This window comes from Vombatus ursinus, unplaced genomic scaffold (assembly GCF_900497805.2).
Source record: "Vombatus ursinus unplaced genomic scaffold, bare-nosed wombat genome assembly UNPS02014789.1, whole genome shotgun sequence".
NCBI classification, from domain to species: Eukaryota; Metazoa; Chordata; class Mammalia; order Diprotodontia; family Vombatidae; genus Vombatus; species Vombatus ursinus.
Window position 1 is genome coordinate 26,170,340 of NW_020954567.1, and position 17,375 is coordinate 26,187,714.

The following is a 17,375-nucleotide window of genomic DNA, read 5'->3' on the forward strand; positions in this document are numbered from 1 at the left end:
GAAAATTCCCCAGTTTGCCCTAAATCTTTGTGTTTTTAGTTTAGGGATGTGTTTATTTTTACATGTATTTTATTGTGCATGTGTATACATCAATTTATTTACCTATATCTATATCCATATCTATCTATATACACTGCATATATTAGACACATCTCTTTTGTGAAATCTTCACACATCCCTATGCGCAGTGATCTCTTCCAACTCTCAACTTCATATTTCTATATGTAGATATAATATATAATACATATTTTATTATGTATATATATATTATGATCCTTCTCAGAAATTCAAGTTCAAATTATAGAATATGAAGAATGGAACATATCTAAGACTTTTGTTTATTATTATTGAAAGTCATCTGATAAGACTTTTTCATTTTTTTTTGTATTGTAGTTTACTGAGAGGCAGCATAGTATATAGTGGAAAGCATGTTGGAGTTGGGGTCCGAAAATAGGTGCCTTCCAACTTGTCCCTGATGCTTACCAGCCATGTGAAAATAGGCAAGCTACTGAATCTTTCAAACTTAGTTTCTTCGTCTATGATGTCAGGGAAATCATACTTGTTAGTACATATTTCAAAAAAATTTTGAGGGTATAATAATAATAATAATAATAGAATTTACATAGTGATTTAAGGTTTGCAAGGTGCTTTACAAATATCTCATTTCCTCACAAGATGAGTGTGATGGAGGTGTTTTATTATCTCTATTTTATAGATGAGGAAACTGAGGCAGGCAGAGATCAAATATTTGAGGGTTACACAGCTAAATATTTGAAACAGGATTTGAACTTCCTGACTCTTGGTTCAGTGCTCTATTTAATAAGTCGTTAACTATTTATGTATCTTTGTATCCCTGCATGCCACCTATCACAGTGCTTCTCAGTATTAGATACTTGATAAATATTTGTGATAAATATTTAATGCATTCTTTTTTTAAAATAGAACCCCCAGCAGTAGATGATGTGGACCCCCCTTATAACACTCCATTCCAAGAAAGAGTGGCCAACCAACGCATTGCATTTCCCTGTCCAGTGAAAGGTGTGGTATACTTTGGTTAATAATTTATCATGAGGAGCTAATTTGAATAATTATGCAACTCATCATTTTTTGCAATATTATAACTTCTGAAAAAAACATTCTTCAGTTCTTTTAAACTGAAATAAATATGTATATGTTTGGTAGTTCTAATATTTAAGGTAAGCACTGTTTGGAACAGTGAAGAAAGTCAAATGCTAAATATATTTTTTTCGTCTTGTGGCCAGAAGGCCACATACGTGGCAAATACATGTTGATTTTGCTGACATATTAGTTTTCCATAAAAATTCTGGTGCAGAAAGGAAGAGAAACGTGTTAATAATGGTCAGAATAATAACATAGTCATGGAATAATATAACAATAATAATATAATTCATAGAATAGTAAAAGTCATAGAATGTTAGATTTGGAATAGACCTTAAAAGTCATTAGTCAAACCTCCTATGCCACACATGAAAACATCTTTAAGACATAGTGATACACACACACACACACACACACACACACACACACACACACACACACACATACACACACATACACGCTCTTTTTTGATATGTAGTGGTACTCACCTACCTTTAGCTATGTTTCTTTGAAGTGTCAAAATTAATCCTCTATAATATAGAAACTTTTTTTTACCTAATGATGCCTAATTACCCCAATAAAGATAACTTACCTCCAACTTTAAATAAGGCTATGTGTCTCCAAGATATTCCAGGAATTAGTTTTTTTAACTTGTTTTTTTTTTTTGTAAGGCATTTTTTGTAAGGCAATTGGGGTTAAGTGAGTTGCCCAAGGTCACACAGCTAGTACATGTCAAGTATTTGGTCTGAGGCCGGATTTGAATTCAGGTCCTTCTGACTGCAGGGCCAGTACTCTATCCACTGCACCACCTAGCTGCCCCTAGAGTTTTTAATAATATAGGACCTTCAAATCAACAAACCACAAATGTCTTAGCAATAATCTGTAAGATAATTGTCTTCCTTCTTGACATAATAGTTGTTTTCTTAACAACTGTTTTTATATTCTTTGCAAAAAGTCTAATATTGTTTATTTCTCTCCTTAGGTACCCCTAAACCAACAATCAAATGGCTGCATAATGGCAGAGAGCTGACAGGCAGGGAACCAGGCCTTTCAATTTTGGAGGATGGAGCATTGTTGGTTATTGCTTCAGTTACACCATATGATAATGGGGAGTACATCTGTGTGGCAACCAATGAAGCTGGAACTACAGAAAGAAAATATAATCTCAAAGTTTATGGTAAAACTGGCACAAAATACAAAAATTCCATGACTTAAAGTGTGGTATTTTTCAAGTACCTATTTAAAAATTTTATTTAAGCCATCATTCTGATGTCTGATTTTACAGCATTCAGAATCCTTACTAAGCAATTGTCCAGGGATCTGCCCATTGAATTTTCAGCCTAAACTTGTGAAAGTCACTTTGCTTAAATAATGATTCAATGAAACAATTTAATTTTTATACTAGGCTCATGAATACTAATTTCTTTTAAAAGGATTAAATAGTTAAATAAAGAAATGAAATGAAACTTAGATGTCAGAATGAATTGACAGAATAAAACAAATGTAATATAAACAGAATAAACTAGACAAAGAAATTTTAAAGAAATCTTATATATCTTCAGTGCTTTGATCATATGTTCAGCCTTTCACTGCTAGGAGACTTCTTAGCATTTACCTTAGATTTCTTATTAGCCCACTCAGTATTTAGGAGGAAAAAAAAAATTATGCATGTTTTAGAAATTGACTTTTTTCCGCAGCAATTTGCCAACATATAATTTATTAAAGTAAAGCTTCTTTTTTTGTAGTTCCTCCTGAAATCAGAGATAAAGGACAAGTGACAAATGCATCTGTGGTGCTAAACCATCCCACAAATCTCTTTTGTGAAGTCTCAGGTAATCCTTCTCCTACCATCATGTGGTACAAAGATGACGTCCAGGTACGACCATCATATAAAGTATCCAAATGCCAGTTCTTATGTTCCAATGAAGTTTCTAATTTGATTTTGACCTCTTCATGCCCATGAAGTGTACCAATAACACCCATCTTTTGTGGACCCTGAAGGTGACTGAAAGCAGCACTGTCCAGATAACACATAATGGGAAGATGTTACAGCTCTTCAAAGCTTCTCCAGAGGATGCTGGGCACTATACCTGCAGAGCAATTAATATTGCTGGCAATTCTGAGAAGGACTTCAACATTGCTGTACTCAGTAAGCAGAACACTTTTTTTAAGAAGTCAGTCCCACATGAATATCATATGTGAACTGACTACATTAGAATGGGTCAATGATGAAGAAAGAATAAGCAGGACAAAATGCCCTTAAACTACAACTTTTTCTTTCATATTTGGGAATAAATTGGAATGGAGAGTTAAGGCTATTCTAATTCTTTACAGAGTAGCATCTTGAGGTTGTTGTCATTAATCTGTATATGAATTATTGAAATAATTTTAATAAGTTCTTAGAAATTATCCATCATTGCCTACCTTCAGACACACAAAAGCTGTACCCAAATGGATATACATGACATTTACTAGAAAGAATGAGCATCTTTTTGCCCTAGAGTGAACATGTGCAATGACTGTTTCTTCTTCCCAACCATAGAATCTGGTGATATGTTCTTTTATGCTTGGTTACAGTACTGGGGGCCATAAAAGTTTTAATAAATATTATGTTAGATTGAGGAAAGTAACCCATATTCTAGTTCTGTCATACATGTAATTCCACAGTGACCTAGGAAGGACCAAGTCCTTATCTTGGGTTACCATTGAATAGCAACAGTTAATGTTTGTAGATATCTAAAAATATTTAGCACTTTGTGCCATTTTTATCACTTAAGAAATGGAAAGGGGATATAGTACTATGGGTAATCAGAAACTTGATACACTTCTGCACTTCGTGGCAGGAAGATTTGGTTTCCCATTCTACTTCCATCATTACTATCTATGTGACCATATCTAAGTCTCATAGCCTTTCTGAGCCTCAATTTCCTTATCTATATTGTTAGTATATTGTTAGCCTTTTGGGTGGTTCTATTACCCATCATAGTACATAAGGAATGCTAATTAATTCTAGACTTATTATTAGAATTATAAATAATTCCTGATTATCACCCTATTGAAGATATTCCTCTCCATGTTTAGACCAGTTCTTGTACAACAAATAAAAAGTTCATCCTTAGACTCATATCCAAAACTTTTCTGACTTAGAAGAACCTGCTAGAGCCACTGGCATAGCTTTTAAGAACTCAATGTCATGTCCACACCAAAAGAAGAAATTGGGATTGGGTTTTTGTGTAAGTAAGAAAGGACTGCATAACCAAAGATGAATGTAAATAAGGGGAAAATAACCATCATTGACATTATTTTGGGGAAGGACGTGGTATAAGGGGAAATAAGTAATGCAGAGATAAGAAAGGAAACAATACAGTAACCTTAGTAATTTCAGCAGTAGGACAGTTTTTGATATATAGTGTTCTGCATATATCTCCTATTTCCCCCAAATTCATCAATTAGAGGCTTTTAGTAGGATCTATAATGATAAACTGAGAATAGCATTGTGGTTTGATATATACCATTTGAAGTGAAAGGACTTTAGTAGTTCATATAACAAGGCTTCTTAAATTTCCAGAGATTATGTTAGCAGTAAGTTATTTTGCATGAGATTCATCTCTTCATAAACAATCCTCTAATCCCCTTGTTACACATGTGTCTAAATGTTTCTCAAAATAAAATCTGATTTAAGAGCAAAGGTGTTAGCCCAGGAAATATAAATCACCCCAGTAGATCTTTCATGAGTTATTTCCCAGTTTCTCATTTTAAATCTTGGCTCTTCTACTGTGTTGTGGAAGGGAATTATTTTCTTGCATTTTGAACTTTAAAAAACTTGTTGAACTGATGAAGGAACGTTTATTTTCCCATGTGTTAATTCGTAGATTCTCATGGTAAAATCTCTTTGTTCAAGTTCCACCCACCCTAATAGGTGCCAATTTTCCAAGTGAGGTCTCGGTTATCCTCAACCATGACACCAGCCTTGAGTGTCAGGTCAAAGGCACTCCCTTTCCTGCTATTCAGTGGTTCAAAGATGGCAAGTAAGTATTTCTTCTTTGTCTTCAGCAAGGCCTCTACTGATAGAGTATAATTATATGAATGAAAAGAATAACTAACATTTATATAACTCTTACTATGTGTCAGGCACTGTGCTAAGTGCTTTACAAATATTATCTCATTGGATCCTCACAATAATCCCGAAAGCTCGATGTTTTTATTATCATCTCCATTTTACAGGTAAGGAAGCTGAAGCAGGCAGAGGTTGAGTGAGATGCCCAGGGTCACAGAGCTAATAGTTTCTGAGGCCAGATTTGAACTCAGGAAAATGAATCTTCCTGACTCCAAGGCCAGCACTCTATCCACTGTACCACCTAGCTGCCCCTATGAAGTTTAATACTGTTTAACTTGTCATAGGATATATTCAACCCCAGAAACTACCCTTGAACAATAATTTCTTAATACATATTGGAAAATAGATGTTAGAATCCTACATTTTTAAATACTTTAATAAATTGGTGGAAGAGTTTACCAATGCAGTCAACAAACATTTATTAAGTTACTAGTGTGTGTAAAGTACTGTGCAAAAAGCTGGAAATACAAAGACAGGCAGTAACAGTCTTTCCCCCTCAAGGAGATCAGTCTAATGAGGGAAACAATATACAAACTGTGTATAAGCAAGATATATACAAAATAAATTAGAGATAATCAATAGGAGGAAGGCATTATCATTAAGGGGAGCCAAGAAAGATTTCCTGTAGAAGATGGGATTTTAGTTGAGACTTCAAGGAAGTCAGGGAAGCTAGAAGGAAGGAGTGAGAAAGAGAGCATTTCAGGCATGAAGGACAGCCATTTGAAAAGGCAGAGTTGGGACATTGAGTGTCATGTTTGAGGAGCAAGGAGGCATCGAGTATCACTGCATCGTAACAGTATAGAGAGAAGGCACAAGAAAACTGGGAAGGTAGCAGGGATCAGGTTATGAAAGTCCTTGAAAGCCAGAGGATTTTACATTTGATCTTGGAAGCAATGGAAAACCACTGGAGTTTACTGAATAGGAAGGAAGGAAATAAGCATTTATTAAGCACCTGCTATGTGCTGGGCATTGTCCTAAGAACTTTACAAAAATTATCTCATTTGATCAATTTATGAAATCTTCAACCAAGGTCAGAAATTAAGTATTTGTGGCATTCATTGACCTTCTTCTTTTCCTAAATTCTTAATTATTGTTGAGGGCATCAGTATCCCTCCCAGGAGCCTGGACTTTACAACCTACGTGTTTTCCCTGATTCCTCACTCTCTCACCCTATGTTGTCCAGTTAGTTTCCAAGTCTTATTGGGAATTGACATGGTCAGACTTGATCTTTGGGATGATCATTTTGATAGTTGAACAGAGAATGAACTGCAGGGGGGGGAGGTACTTAAGTCAGGGAGACTACAGAGCGGGCATTCCAGTATTCCAGGTTTGTGGTGATAAGGGCCTGCACCAGGGTAGTGGCAGAATCAGAGAAGAGAAAAAGGGCACATGTAAAAGATGTAAAAGTAGACACAACAGGATTTGGCCACTGATTGGATATGTGAGGTGAGAGAGAGTAAGGAGTCAGATATGACACCTAGGTTGTGAGCCCGGATGTCTGGGAGGATAGTGGTATTACTCAACAGTAATAGGAAAGTTAGGAAGAGGAGATGGTCAGTGTAGATCATAAATCCTTCATTTTAGACCTCAATAGAAGATTTCATGCATTACCCCAGATAAAAAGTTATCCCATAGTGGTCAGAATTTTGAATATGGCTAGGCCACTTCTCACTTGACAGTTCACTGCCAGAGTCATACTCAGTTTCTTTCTACATTGAAAGAACATGGCAGAGCTTGTATATTTCCAGTGTAGTCTTCAAAAAATTAGAACTATTTCCATGTCAAGATAAGTTATGGCAACTAATTGATAGAGTATATAGAGTGCTGGCCTTGAGTCTGAAAGATATGAATTCAAATCCTGCCTCAGTACATATTAGCTGTGTGTTCTTCGGCAAATCACTTAACCTCAGTTTCCTCCTCTGTAAATGAGGATAATAATAGCACCTATCTCACAGATTTGTTGTGACGCTCCAGTGAAATATGATGTGTAAAGGGCTTTGCAAAACTTAAAGCACTATGTAAATATCAGCTATTATTATATAAAGAGCACCTTTTCACACTTTTGAAAAAGGTATTTTATTATCAATATTCATCTATGTAGCTAGTTCATTAAAAATAATTTTTGTTGTGCTAAAGAAAGGGGAAATACATATTTGAAGAAGTGAAAATAGAATCATGAAATGACGTTAAAATTATCTTTTCCCCAGGCCCTTATTTTTGGGAGATCCAAATATTGAACTTCTGGACAGAGGACAAGTCCTGTATCTAAAGAATGTACGTCGAAGTGATAAAGGGCGATATCAGTGCAGTGTGTCCAATGCAGCTGGCAAACAAAACAAGGATATCAAATTGACTGTATATGGTGAGTTATGAAAATGACTTTTACCTTTTTATTATGGAAAAATTAAACATTCCCTGTTGGTAGAAAGGTATGATTTGATCTAATTTTAACTGTTCTGGTCTCAAAAATGAAATTCTTTTAGAAGAGAATAATGAGTCTACATTGATATGTTATTGAAAGATGTTTTATGCAATTTTTCTGACACATACTTATAACTACCCAGGCTTATCTGTGGCACTGTAGCTCCTTGTCAGACAGTTTGGGGGTTTAATGAAACTATGTAGAGATTTTCAAATAATCTTACTTACTGTGGCAGAGTTATAGCTGTGGATAGGGTAGCTATGAAAGATAGCACTGGATTTGGAGTCATAAAGCTCTTGTACTCTCTGATCCTGGATACATCGCCAAATCTTCATGACCCTCGGTTTCCTCAACTATAAAATAGTGATAATGCTTTGTTTACTTTAATGTGCTCTATAAATGAGTCATTATTAGACACATAAATGACATAGATACACCCCCTTCTAAAAGGTTTAATATGGATAAGCATGGATTTTAATGATATTTATATTCATGTATATAGATGTAGTCACACCATCATGTATCCTAAATATATTTCCAGTTGGTTCTGAATCTGACCACTTTGCAAGCTTCTTAAAATACCTCATATATTTTGACCTTGTCCATCACAAACCTTTATAGTTCTTAGCACATGAATCCGTCTGACATCTGTCTGAGGTAGTTGTCATACATCATTAATTCCCTTTTGCAAATAGTGAATTAGGAGGGCATACAGAAATTAAACAGTTAGCTCAAGCATATTCAACAGGAAACAGGAATAGAATCCTAATGGCCACAAGTTCTGGCTCTCGTCTCACTGTGCTTCATTCTATACATTTTAAGGAAACTATAAAGGATAAGACTTGAGGAAAGTTGAATAACCTTAGAGTGAACCATATGGAAATAGCATAATATGCTGTGAAAAGCACTGATTTGGGAGCCTTCATTTCTAACATGGTCTTTACCATTGACATAGTCAAAGTGTAATGAATTCTCTTGGTAGTTTCAATTATTTCCTTTCTTCTAAGTAGACGGATACCAATACAGAATAACCTTCCTATCCTTCCTCATTACCTTTCTTTTTATTCCCCTCCCTTATCTTTTCCCTCATACCCCAAAAGACAGTAGTGGTAGATGGATTATATGTGCATTACCCATCTAGGGGTAGGAGGAAAGGTAATATTATTCCAGTGTCCTTTTACCCAAAGAACCTATAATAAGGAATATATCAATTTCTGTCAACATGCAATACACTCAAAAACCTTTGAGACAGAGGAGACAAATGTATAAAACTACCATTATTCTGTGGTGAGATTCTAAGATCAAGGACACTAACCCTTATCTAAAACCAAAACATTTAAAGGATCCATAAAGAAATCCAACACTATGATAAAAATGCAAAGATTGATACAGAAAGCAATGAGGAATAATGAGATTATAGTAAGTTGAAAAGAACACCTGTTTAATAATTATCATCATTAGAAGTTAAAATCCACATAGAATCATGTTCAGTATTCTCAATCAACTTTGGTTTCCCTATAACTAGATTCTGTGTTCACTTTATACAGTAGTGTATTGATATGAATTTCTCATGATGTGAGTGAATATGGTGTTCATCACTTAGTGGAATGAAAGCTCCGCGGTTTCATGCACAATGATTATGCATGTACTTCTATATAAAAAGAGCCAGCATGGAAGAAGAAATCAACCATGAAAAGATATATCCTGTACAAAAGAGCATAACATTAGAAAAAGATTAGGCACATCGGTGGCCAAGTTAAACAAAACCAGTTCTGCTACTATTGGCCTCCTACCAGAGTCCAGAAATTGAAACGATAGTGCAATATCTTGCTAAGCTGTTGAGTTGCCTTTTCTAGCCTGTTGTACAGTTGCCAGGTTCTTGTCAATGATTAATGCATTTTGGTGGCATAAAAAAGTCATGTTTCCATGGAATATGGGCTGTTGTCTCCCAGCTTCTTTCTCACTCTCTGTCTTTGAGTCTTTCTTCGTCTTCCACTTCCTCTCTCTTCCTCTCCCACTTTTTCTCTTTTAATTCTTAAACAAAGAGAGAAAAAGAGAAAGAAGCCTCTCAGGCTCCTTGGGAAGGGAAAGCCATATAATGAATAAAACACACTAAGATTATTGGGTTCAAAGGCATTATCAAAATGTGAAGTTTGAATATCACAATTCAGGAAATAAAACTGTTTCCTTCCCAGTGTGCACACCTGCACCACTGAGTGCTAATTTGAAACGTACTTTTCCCCCCTTATGTTAGGAAATGTTTTTGTTGCAGAGATGGATGCCAAGGGAAACAGTTAGACTTCATCCTTTGGTTTCCTTGTCGGGGATATTTCATTGCATTTATCACTGAGGGTACTGTACAGTCATTCACTCCAGCAGATGGTTATTTTTCCTCTCCTAATCACTGATATGTGGATAGAACAGGTGGCCAAATGCACCTGTATTCTAGGAACTGCATATAGTAAGTGGGATAAGTCATTAAATATCTAACTCCCAGGTGAATGTCAACATTCACAACTGTTGACTTGAAGGCACATGTAATGTGAAATATTAAAAAGTGAAATATTTAATTTGTGGATGAATTTAAGCAGTGACCATTATACATCCTACCATTCACACTCTTGTGATTGGTTCCCCTTGTGAATAGCTTGTATAAATTTTTAAAACAATAGCTGAGGTTTAGTGTGTAGACTCTTGTTACGGAGCAAAGAGAAAAAAGCTAAATGGCCCATGATGGATTGAATCTATAAGTCTGTTGAATTCATTAGTTCTATGCTTCAGCCAACTAGGCTGCCTTTTTGTTTCAGACAAATGTGACTAAAAGTTTGACCTTAATTTGCCATTTTTTAAAAATACAAAAATCTCAAAGTAAACATATGTAAGTTTTAATACTTGACCCTAACCATTCTTAGACTGGTCCTAACATTAGTATCCATGGCTATTTAGCATTTTGGATCAATTCTAAGAATGATTTCTATAAAGTATTTAGAAATATTAACATATTGTGGGCCATTTGTTTTCTTTTAAACTGTGGCAATTATGGTATAACACAGGGATGGCAGCATTAAAACTGTTGTGGGGATCAAGCCACTAGAATTATTTTTCCACTAGTAAGTCCTCAGGGACATGGTGAGGAAAATGAGGCATGTTGACACTGAATGCTAGAAGTTACACATGTCACCAATTAGATGAGCAAAGCTGAGCGTCTGATATGTTAGTAGTTTCAAAAAAATAAACTGACAGGCAGAAACTAAAAGGTCCCAGGCATCACCAGTAGCTGGTTGTGAAAGATTTCAAATCCTACCTATTCCTTGGGGAAAGAACAAGTAGCTGTACCAACTTTTTTGACTCAGACATTTCCCCTTTTGCCCCTTGGCCTAATTCTAGGTGTCTTGTGCTTGTGTTAGGTATTTTAGTAAGAGTTATTCTTATATACAACATGACTATAGAACTGTACAATTAAATAAACCCCTGAAATTGTATTCTTAATAGCTGAGGCAGATAATTATGATGATTAATATAATTCTGATCAAAAAATTAATTGTATTGTAAATATAAGCAGCTGTAGTGTAGTAGAAGGAGACTGGATTAAGTAGGAGTTTGTAAGGTCTGATGAGAATGTGTATTACTAACTTTCTCTCTGACTTTGGGGAAGCCATGTTACTCCTCCAGTCCTCATTTTCATCACCTGAAATGAGAAGGTTGGTTTAAGTTCTTAACCATGGGTTTATGAACTTGCTTTTTAAAAAAAATTTTGATAATTGTATTTCAAAATAATTGGTTTCCTTTGTAATCCTGTATATTATGTTTTATGTTTAAAATATTTTTTATGAGGAGTGCATAGACTTCACCAGACTGACAAAGGGAGCCATGGCACAAAAAAGGTCTAGAACCTCCAATGTCAATAATCTCTAAAGTTCTTTCTTGCTGTAACAATCTATAAAACTCTGACTTCCTGTTTTCCTTTCATTTGTGTTTATTTTTAGAAAAATCTTTGTTGATTGTTTCTAATTTATCCTCGTTTAATACATAGTTGTTTGCATGCTGTCTCCACCATTAGACCGTGACCTCCTTTAGTGTAGTGCCTATCTATTGCCTTTCTTTGTATCTCTAGTGATCAGCACAGTGCCTGGCAGACACTTAATACACGTTTAGACCAACTGAGTAACATTTGTGATAATCTAGCTTCCAATACGGTACTACTACGATGCCTCATAATGGCACAGAGGACAAAAGATAGCAGGTCCTACCATGCTGAGATGGTCCAGTGATAAACTCTCAGGATACCAGCTTAGCTAATTCAGAGAGATTACTGACCAAAAGATTGTTGTCTGGTGATGAATTTTTCGTTGTTGTTCACTTTGACTCACAGAACCATCTACTGTCGTATGAAGTTATTGCAGTAATCCGTATTGATGAAATCATTGCTCTCTTAAAGAATCAAACACGACACTCAAGATTCCATTAAAGTTACTGAGATTTTGAAACTTTTGGTTTTGTTTTTATTTGTTTTATAGTTCCACCTAGTATTAAAGGAAGTAATGTGACCACTGAAGTATCTGCACTGATCAACAGCATAATTAAACTAGAATGTGAAGCACGTGGACTTCCAATGCCTATTACAACTTGGCATAAAGATGGCCGGCTGATCATATCTAATCCGCAAGCCCTTTATATTGACAAGGGACATTTTCTTCAGATCCCTCATGCTCAAGTATCTGATTCTGGAAAATACACATGTCATGTGACAAACATTGCTGGAACAGCTGAAAAAACATATGAAGTAGATGTGTATGGTAAAGAAAAAAAGGAATTTAGTTATTCTTGCCTTTAGTTCTTATGGGTATGATAATAAAACAGTAGTTTTCTGTTAAAGCACTATTAGTAGTATACATCATTAGTTTCAAAGGTCTCTTTTTATGTAAGGGAATAGAAAAAAAAAAGAATCAGTCCCCTGATTTGGGCCAAAAGCAAATCTCCATGAGCCTGAGAAGCTGGATGTCCTACTCATTTTGACAACTGTTTAGTCTCTGAGATTTTAGGCATTCATTGTGGCTTTTGATTAATCTGTTGGGTTGGTAGGCCCAGTAGTGATGCACGTAACCTGTCATCTTCCTTCCTTGTTTGAACAACAGTTTTCAAGTCAAATATGCCAGAACTTGTTCCAGAGTAAAAAGCATAGAGTGATAGGTGATATGAACCATGAAATACTCTTCTCAACACCTTAGGGAGAAAAGGGAATTATAAATATTTTTGGTGAGACAAAAAAAATGTTAAGGAAAATATAGCCTCTCCTCTCTTCAAGGAACATTTTGTAATTGCATTAAAAATAGCCTTAAAATCACATTTCTTTCCTTAGTTCCACCAGTTATTGAAGGCAACTCAGAAACACCTCTGAACAGACAAGTGATTATTGGCAATTCTCTGACACTGGAGTGTAAAGCAGCTGGCAATCCTCCTCCTGTCCTTACCTGGCTAAAAGATGGCACACCTGTGAAAGCAAGTGACAACATCCATATAGTAACTGGTGGGAAGAAGCTTGAAATCATGAATGTTCTAGAAGCTGACCGTGGACAATATGTATGTGTGGCTAACAGTGTGGCAGGAGAAAAGGAAATCAAATACAATGTTGATGTCTTAGGTATGGAAATCAATAAGCCATCCACTTTTTTCCTAAATTCATAGCAAAGTCTTTTGCCACAATTTGCTTATTATATTGCATCAGGGAATGATCATCGATGAGTTTCAGTTGTCTTTTTAATGCTTGCATATACTTAGCATATTTTTGTACTGGTTGTCATTGGCCCCAAATCAAGTTAACCAACAAAAGTGTCTGTGGAATTTGTTCTTACTTTGGTGTGTTCATCATGAAATAAGTGTTGGTTCATGCTCCTTCAGTCATTCCACAGTGACAGCAATTGGGAAAACCACATGTGATACTGTGAATTTAAAAAAAAGTTTATGCCAATTTTAATAGAGAAAGATTTTATTTACCTAAAACCTCCTCCCATGTTTTAAGTTACTCTGACATGCATAATCTTTCTTCTGTACTATTTTTACTGCCATTTGTTATAATTACACATGTTTTCTGGTATTTATATTATATTGCTTATAGTACCACCAACTGTGGAAGGTGGAGATGAAACATCTGACTTCATCGTGGTTGTTAATAACCTGTTGGAACTAGACTGTCAAGTGATGGGATCACCCCCACCAACTATCATGTAAGGGTTTTGGTATGTCGGCTAAATATATCCAACTTCTTTATTGCAATGGCGTTGGAGCTTATTAGCAAGGATTTTTAAGTTATTTACAAATATTTAAAACAAGACTTTTTGAAATTAGTTGCATAAATTTTCTTCATTTCCTTAATAAAAGGAACATTTTTGGTAAAGATAATCAGAAAACAGATCAGATCCCATTGACAATTCTATAGAGTATACAAATTTGTCATGTGTAGTGAAATTTCATTTTAAAGAATATCTGGCAGAAGAAGATACTGATAGAAATCACATTCCTAGTCAATAGGGACTAGAGATGAAAGTCAATGCACAGTCTCTTATTGCTCTGAGATGTGGAGTAAATTATTAAGTGAAAAGAAGCTTATTGGGAAAAAAAAACCAGGAAGAAAGCAGGTGCTGTACCTTTGCCCTTTCCTCTCTCCTTTTCTGGTCTCCTGACTGTTTTTTGAAGGTCTGCTATTTTGTTTTAGACAATAGATAAAGAATATGAGTGAGATTTTACTAGTGAGGCAGTTTGAATGTTTGAAGTGGGGGAGAACAATAGGAGATGAAGAGTAATTACTGTTTTCTGTGATCCAAAAAGAATGAAAGAGCAAAATAACCTAAAAAAGCTAAAGCTACGCTCTCCTCTTACCACTTACAGTTTTATTCCCACAGTGGATTAATTAGTGAGTAGTGCTTGGCAAATAACATAGAGCTATGTGTTGTCTTTTCATTGTACAGCATGGCTTACTTAGAGGGACTGGGGAAGTATTTGTCCTATTCAATTATTTGTCATAATTAAGTTGTGACTTAGTCGGCAAGGCATTATAACCATGACCAGTCAATGAGCATAGAAAGGACTTATTTAGCTGTAAGGAATCCCCATTTTAGGGGAATCTTGCTTATGATTTAACATATTGAAGTACTAGACTGAAATCCTAGGGAGGGCATACTTTCATATGTTGAAAGTTTGTTTAAAAACGAATGTTTTTCTTTTATTTTAAACAACTTGCTAGAATTTCATATTGATTGTTTTTTTGTTCCAGGTGGTTGAAAGATGGTCAGCCAATTGAAGAAGAAGATGGATTCAAGATTTTATTAAATGGACGCAAACTTGTTATTACACAGGCCCAAGTGTCCGACACAGGTCGTTATCAGTGTGTGGCAACCAACATAGCTGGAACTCATGAAAAAGAATTTGATGTAACAGTTCATGGTATGTTAGAGCAAGGATCAGATCACAGATTCATAGGATTACAGATTTAGTGCCACAAAGAAATTCGGAGGGTCTTCTGGGATAATCACCTCATTAATTTATTAATTTTATTTATCTTATCCAGAGTCAGTTGGGAAGTAGTTATCAGGTATGGGTGGCCTTACAGTCCAAAATCAAGAGATGAGGTAATTCACATTAAGGAAGATCTCACCTTTTTCTGGGCAAATAATTACATCATCTCTATAAGGTATATAAAGGAATTAATATTAATAATAATAACTCCAGCCTCAGACACTTACTAGTTGTGTGACCCTGGGCAAATCCCTTAACCCCTATTTGTCTCAGTTCCTCATCTGTAAAATGGGGACACACTGGAGAAGGAAATGGCAAACCACTCCAGTATCTTTGCCAATAAAACTCCATGGACTCTGTCCATGGAGTCACATAGTCAGACACAACTGATGAACAACAAATTACTGAATGACTTGCTCAGGATCACACAGTTTGTAAACATTTGAGGCAGGATTCAGAATTAGATTTTTCTTACTTCAAATCTAGTGCTCTATCCATTTCTAAAAATCTATTAAATGGGAATCATAGTATGTAAAACACCTATCTCAGTACTTTTCTGAGGTTTAGATGAAATCAGGATGGACCATGTTTGGCCAACTTTAAAGAGCTATACAAATGCCTACTCTCAATCCACTGATCATGATTCCCTAATGTCTATAAAATAAAATCCAAATTCATCACCCAACATTCAAAATTCTTCATAATATGGCCTAATTCAAATTTATCATTTACTTTTTCTGAGCTATTCCTTGTTCTCCCTGGTCCCACAATGTTCATTCCTACTTTTGTGCTTTTACTGATATTATTCATCTCCAAACCACTGACCTGCAATGTATTATCCATCTTTTGTGACTCTCTAAACTATACCAGTCCTTCAATATCTGTCTCAATGACGAACTCCTCCACAAAGCCTTTCCTTTGTTAATAATTTCAGTTACCATTGACCCATCCCTGAATGTCCACATTGCATTTAATGCCTATAATATGGGCTCTTGATACTTTTAATTTCAAGTTTCTATAGGTATACTTGAGAAAAGTAAGGATAGGTTCAAACAATACCACACTATAAAGAATTAACAAAGAAATATTAACCAACATCACGCATTGAAGATTAGAGCCTAATTTCAGGTGACTAAGGGACAGAAATATTTATTAACACAAATGACTAAAAACAGCACTTACCATCAACAGTTGCAAACTGTACAGAAATATGTGTAAAATAATGATAACAAATGAAAACCATAAGGATTTCTTTAAAGTGACAATTCAAAAGTGAGTCAGTTAATAACTAACATTTATAAATAACACTTTAAGGTCTGCAAAGGACTTTATAAATACTATCTCATTTGATCATCACAACAACCCTGGGAGGTAAATGTTATTGTCATCCCCATTTCACATATGAAGAAACTAAGGCAGACCAAAGTAAAATAACCCTAAAGTCACACAGATAGTAATTTTCTGAGGCTAAATTTGAACTCAGATCTTTCTTACTCCATCTAGGTTTGGTAATCTATCCACAATCCCATCACTGTATATTTGCTATTTGTGGTTGTATGACCAATGACCTTTGTAATTGATATACTTTATTTTATTTTAAAATTTGTATTGCTATTTTGTTTTTACATCTCTTTCATTTAGGGATATATTTCTCTCCCCTCCCCATTTCGGAAGCAAAGAATAAAAAAAAAGAAAATGAAAACAAAATAGTTCAGCAAAACTAATCCCAGTACTTTGGACAAGTCTGACAATATGTGTACTGTTTCTCACCCGTAGTTCCTCACTTATGCCAAAAGAGAGGGGGATGTATTTTCTCATTTTTTTTCCTGAATGCGTATTATAAAAATTCAACAAAGGTTTGCCTCTTCACGATATCGTATAATATGTAACACAGCATAATAATAACAGGAGTTTTTTTTTTCCTTGAAGAGCTAATTGCTTGCATGATTTAAATGCTTATTTCAGTCTAAATGATGGAAGTTATGTTTATTTTTTTTATTAGTTTCTCCAACAATCAAGTCTACAGGACCTTCTGAGAAATCAGTGGTCATATACAAACCTGTGACCCTACAGTGCATAGCTAATGGCATTCCCAATCCCTCTATCACCTGGTTAAAAGATGGACAGCCTGTGAACACTGCCCGAGGAAACATCAAAGTAAGTAAACAAAAATTCTGTCATCACATCCCAACCTTAAAAAGTTGC

General features: G+C 35.2%; 1 protein-coding gene across 1 annotated transcript in view; it reads left to right on the forward strand.

Annotated features, from left to right (window-relative positions):
- The window catches only part of HMCN1 (hemicentin 1), a 514,295-nt gene that overhangs the window by 284,376 nt on the left and 212,544 nt on the right, over positions 1–17,375 (forward strand). The window contains exons 25-35 of the mRNA XM_027868406.1: positions 943–1,038; positions 2,102–2,296; positions 2,865–2,995; positions 3,121–3,268; positions 5,021–5,147; positions 7,444–7,598; positions 12,176–12,454; positions 13,018–13,299; positions 13,774–13,882; positions 14,929–15,098; positions 17,173–17,327. Of these exons, the coding sequence (XP_027724207.1) occupies positions 943–1,038; positions 2,102–2,296; positions 2,865–2,995; positions 3,121–3,268; positions 5,021–5,147; positions 7,444–7,598; positions 12,176–12,454; positions 13,018–13,299; positions 13,774–13,882; positions 14,929–15,098; positions 17,173–17,327 (1,847 nt within the window). The remainder of the gene's footprint in view (positions 1–942; positions 1,039–2,101; positions 2,297–2,864; positions 2,996–3,120; positions 3,269–5,020; positions 5,148–7,443; positions 7,599–12,175; positions 12,455–13,017; positions 13,300–13,773; positions 13,883–14,928; positions 15,099–17,172; positions 17,328–17,375) is intronic.